The sequence below is a fragment of the Asparagus officinalis genome, chromosome 7, assembly GCF_001876935.1.
Source record: "Asparagus officinalis chromosome 7, Aspof.V1, whole genome shotgun sequence".
Classification (NCBI taxonomy): domain Eukaryota; kingdom Viridiplantae; phylum Streptophyta; class Magnoliopsida; order Asparagales; family Asparagaceae; genus Asparagus; species Asparagus officinalis.
This window is the reverse complement of record NC_033800.1, coordinates 151129680-151133534: the sequence shown is the minus strand read 5'-3', so window position 1 is coordinate 151133534 and position 3855 is coordinate 151129680. Positions and strand designations below refer to the sequence as shown.

At 36.6% G+C, this 3855-nt stretch overlaps 2 protein-coding genes across 3 annotated transcripts in view; both read right to left on the bottom strand.

Annotated features, from left to right (window-relative positions):
• The window catches only part of LOC109848002 (dynein light chain 1, cytoplasmic-like), a 3295-nt gene extending 2779 nt beyond the window's left edge, over positions 1-516 (bottom strand). Inside the window, exon 1 of the mRNA XM_020417253.1 lies at positions 366-516. Within this exon, the coding sequence (XP_020272842.1) occupies positions 366-516 (151 nt within the window). The remainder of the gene's footprint in view (positions 1-365) is intronic.
• LOC109848438 (peptidyl-prolyl cis-trans isomerase CYP37, chloroplastic) overlaps positions 3040-3855 on the bottom strand; it is a 17333-nt gene continuing 16517 nt past the window's right edge. For both annotated transcript variants that reach the window (XM_020417927.1, XM_020417926.1), the window contains 2 exons: positions 3671-3720; positions 3040-3487 (listed from right to left, as the gene is read on the bottom strand). In XM_020417927.1, coding sequence (XP_020273516.1) covers positions 3361-3487; positions 3671-3720 — 177 coding nt within the window. In that variant the 3' untranslated portion in view covers positions 3040-3360. The remainder of the gene's footprint in view (positions 3488-3670; positions 3721-3855) is intronic.

Below are 3855 nucleotides of genomic sequence, written 5' to 3'. Positions count from 1 at the left end.
CTTATTAAAATCGGGACCCACATTCACATAAGTTATACAAGTAAATTATCATGAAAACATAAAAACACTTGCCATAACGCCTTCAGAGGCCCCAACAACAAGCAGGGCACCATCCGACAACCTCAATTAATGCAACAGTCATCTCATTAGAAAAATTCTCATGCGCAGAGGTATCCATAACATTGCACAAATAGCTCTTCCCTTTGGAATCCTCGAGCACCACGCCGCACACTCGATCTTAATCAAGATCCTCCTCTCCTGCTCACTGATCCTCGTCGGTAAACATCACAAGTCTCTCCCTGTCGGTACCAAACATCGAGAACTTTTGGGTCTGCTCGACAAGATGTCCATGAAAATGGTCTTGCCGTGCTGAAGGTGACCAACGAGAGCCACATGGTGGACGAGGGCAGGGTTCAAAGAGAGGACGAGCGGGAACTCGGTGGAGACGTAGGTGAAGAAGGCTCTGGCCAGGGTGAGCTCGAACAGGACGGTGCGGACGGGCTTGATGATGGGCATCTCAAGAGGCTACTCGTCCTCGTCCATGACTAGGATTTCGACGCCTTCGCAGTCGGTGTCAGAGGAATCACGAAGATTTGGGTGGACGTTCCAACGCTTTAGAGAGAGAGAGTCGGTGACAGATTATGAGAAAGTCGGTGAGAAAGAGATTTATAAGGGGGAGAGTCGGTGAGAGATCTATAAGAGAGAGACGGTGAGATAGTCAGTGACTGTTCATTAACTAATAAATAAAAATTTATTCAGATTTACACTATGACCATAAGAAGCTGATGTTGTTCACTCACTAATAAATTAAAACCTATTTAGATTTACACTGTGATCATAAGACAGGTATATCTCTTGATCTCGAGACATACAACTATAAAATACAATCAAGATCCTACCAATTTTCTAAAAATCTTCCGTTAAGTCTTCTCAAGAAGTGAAAGTCACGCTCACTCTTGGTGTTGATAACTATATATTTCTAAGGTTGTTTGACCTCGGCACAATCGTCGCTGATGCCACTGGTAAATATCTAAGGTTGTTTAATCTCTAATTTAGTTTTTGTCCTTTTAACACCACATAAATATCTATTTTGTTGACGATGCTGGTAATAATCTATTTATAAGGTTGTTTGATCTCTAACTGATTTTTTTTTACAAAAATCTCTAATTGATTTTAGTTTCTATGTTCTTATGTATATAATTAGATTCGAGGATTACATATAAAATTTTTCTTTTCGGTTCTATAATAAGTATTGTGCATTATAAAGTCAAATTTCGCTCCTATTAAATTAATGTAGGGGGTGGGGCTCCTTACCGTAGTGACCTCATGCCATAGCAATATAGCATGAACAAATTTGGAACAACACTACATTGTTTGATAATCTCACACCTATTTTTTTAAGGGAACGACACTAGTTTATTTGACAACCTCGTGCTTAACTTTTCAAAGGGAACCGACACTACATTCGTGGGATCTGTAGACTTGGGGAGTAGGAGCTACGACGCTATGCTGATAAGGATAAGGGAATGATGGAGAAGTATGTTGCACAAGTACCAGAGGTGGAAGATAGGTATTAGTACTGATAAGGATAAGGGAATGATGGAGAAGTATGTTGCACAAGTACCAGAGGTGGAAGATAGGTATTAGTAATCGAAAGGTGTACTGGAATCAAAATATACAAAAGAAGATTAGCCGAGACAAATAATAGGGTAAAATAAGTCCCTTTAAGAATTCCATCCCAAAAAGATAATAGTGAGAAATATATAATAAGAATAAAAGAAAAAACCCCACTAAACTTTGTAAAGAATAAGGAAATAAAAAGTCTCACCAGACTAGGTAAAGATTAAAGAATATTAAAGACAGAGCAACAACGAGAACTAAATAATAGATTAAGGCCTATTAACTATTCAGTCGCCATTCCCTGTAAGCTCTTGAAACACTTTTAAGTAAAGAAATGGTCTGGGTGAAAGAAATAATAGGCTCATTAGAAAACAAGTAAAGAATTCAAAGAAAAAAGGATCTTAGGCGCGCTGAGTCTAGCACACCAAAGGGAGCACACCAAAGGCCTAAATAATGCAACAATCAAAACTATTAGGCCTAAGAAATAAGAAAAATAGAGAAGTCGGTTGCTATTGCTCAACAGTTTAGGGACATTGTACTTCAGGTTCAACATATCGTTATGATCCTTTTTGTAAGGAAATTAGTATCATTTTGATCACTAAGGAGGTGTTTGGCAATTTGAAAGTGAATTTGAATATGTTAATTTTTTTGTAAATAATTTTTACATTCATGCTATCATGCAAGTAAAATATAATGTTTGTTTAAAAAAATTAAATTAATGTTGACTATGCAATGTGAAGATAACGTGGCGAAATAAGATTAATTATAAAATATAATTAAAACTATTTAATTAAATTTAGTTACTGTTTTTGTCACTTTCATATGACTTCAATTTAGGGAAAGTCAAAATTGCATTAAATCTTATATGACAACTTTCTTGTATTTCGCTTTCATAACCAATTGCATGCAAAGAAAGTACATCTATAATAAAGTAAGTAAATATTATGTCACATAAATGTTCAGTTGATTTTGCTTCTTGTTGACTTCTTACCTGTGTAACTTGATGGTGTACTTCAATTCCTATTGCTACAATACACATATTTGTGGTAAGAGCTATTTGTTTGTTCTTTCTTTTGGTATCATCCTAGTGGTAATAAGAGCTATTTGTTTGTTTTGTGTTTGGTATTATCCTTTAAGTCATTTCAAGCCCAAACATCTTATACGATATGGGTGACCTAAGAGCAATTTCAATTTTGTGAGGGCCTATATCAAAATAACCCTAATAGATGGGCGTAAAACTTATGATGTTATCGGACAAATATGAAACTATATCTTACTTTTTTTATTATTTTTGTATAAACATGAAATTTTATAATATCAAAATTAAATATTAATGAAATTCTAGGCATTAGCATAACACTTGCATGGGCATTTGGATGTGCAATAATTCTATAATCGCAATAAACCAATACAAGGAAATAGCAGACCTGGACCTGTCACTTGACATTTTTCCACAATACAAACTACGTCTATCCTCCCATTGGCTATTGGGTGCAACATTCGAGTTTAATTTTAATAATAAAAGACAGTATAGGCAATGTAATAGGAGCTTGAGGAGAATTTAGCTATGATCTACAGTAAATACATGATCTTATAACACATGCGCCTGACCGTAATTGACACAGACAACAATCAAGCAACCACAACAGAAAAAGTTTTGACTAGAACTGGGAAAACCCGGTCAATCCCTTCTTCAACTTATAAAAACAAAAGTAAACGGGGGAAAAGGGAGGTTCAGGGTCAAGATAACTTCTGGTTAGTCTCAGCTGGCAGCATGAGACGGTCTCGACCTTCCACTAACTTTGCAGATCGAATAAGATCACCAGACTTGATCTGTGAAAGCACTTCTCTACCAATAGTTGTATACCTACATTGATACAGCACATATTAAGGCATAAACGTTGCACAGATGTAAAAATCTCAGGGTATGACAAATTGGGATTAGCAAATCATTAACTTTATGCCCTTTTCATGTCCAGGTTCAAGCACATGATCTTGGCTAGGGACCTTCAATTAAAAGACAGAAAAGGGAAGGAGGGATGATGAGTACCCGAAAACTGAAAATTGACCTTCATCAAAAGATAACCCTCCCAGTCCAGCCTGCAAGAGGGGGGAGAAAACAACGTCATCCATATGAACAGCCCAAAGTAAACAATGTTACTGGCCATGAAACTCAAATCCATGACACTGGATTCGCGAAATTCGCTATATGCTCCATGAGCAATAGAGGAGCTT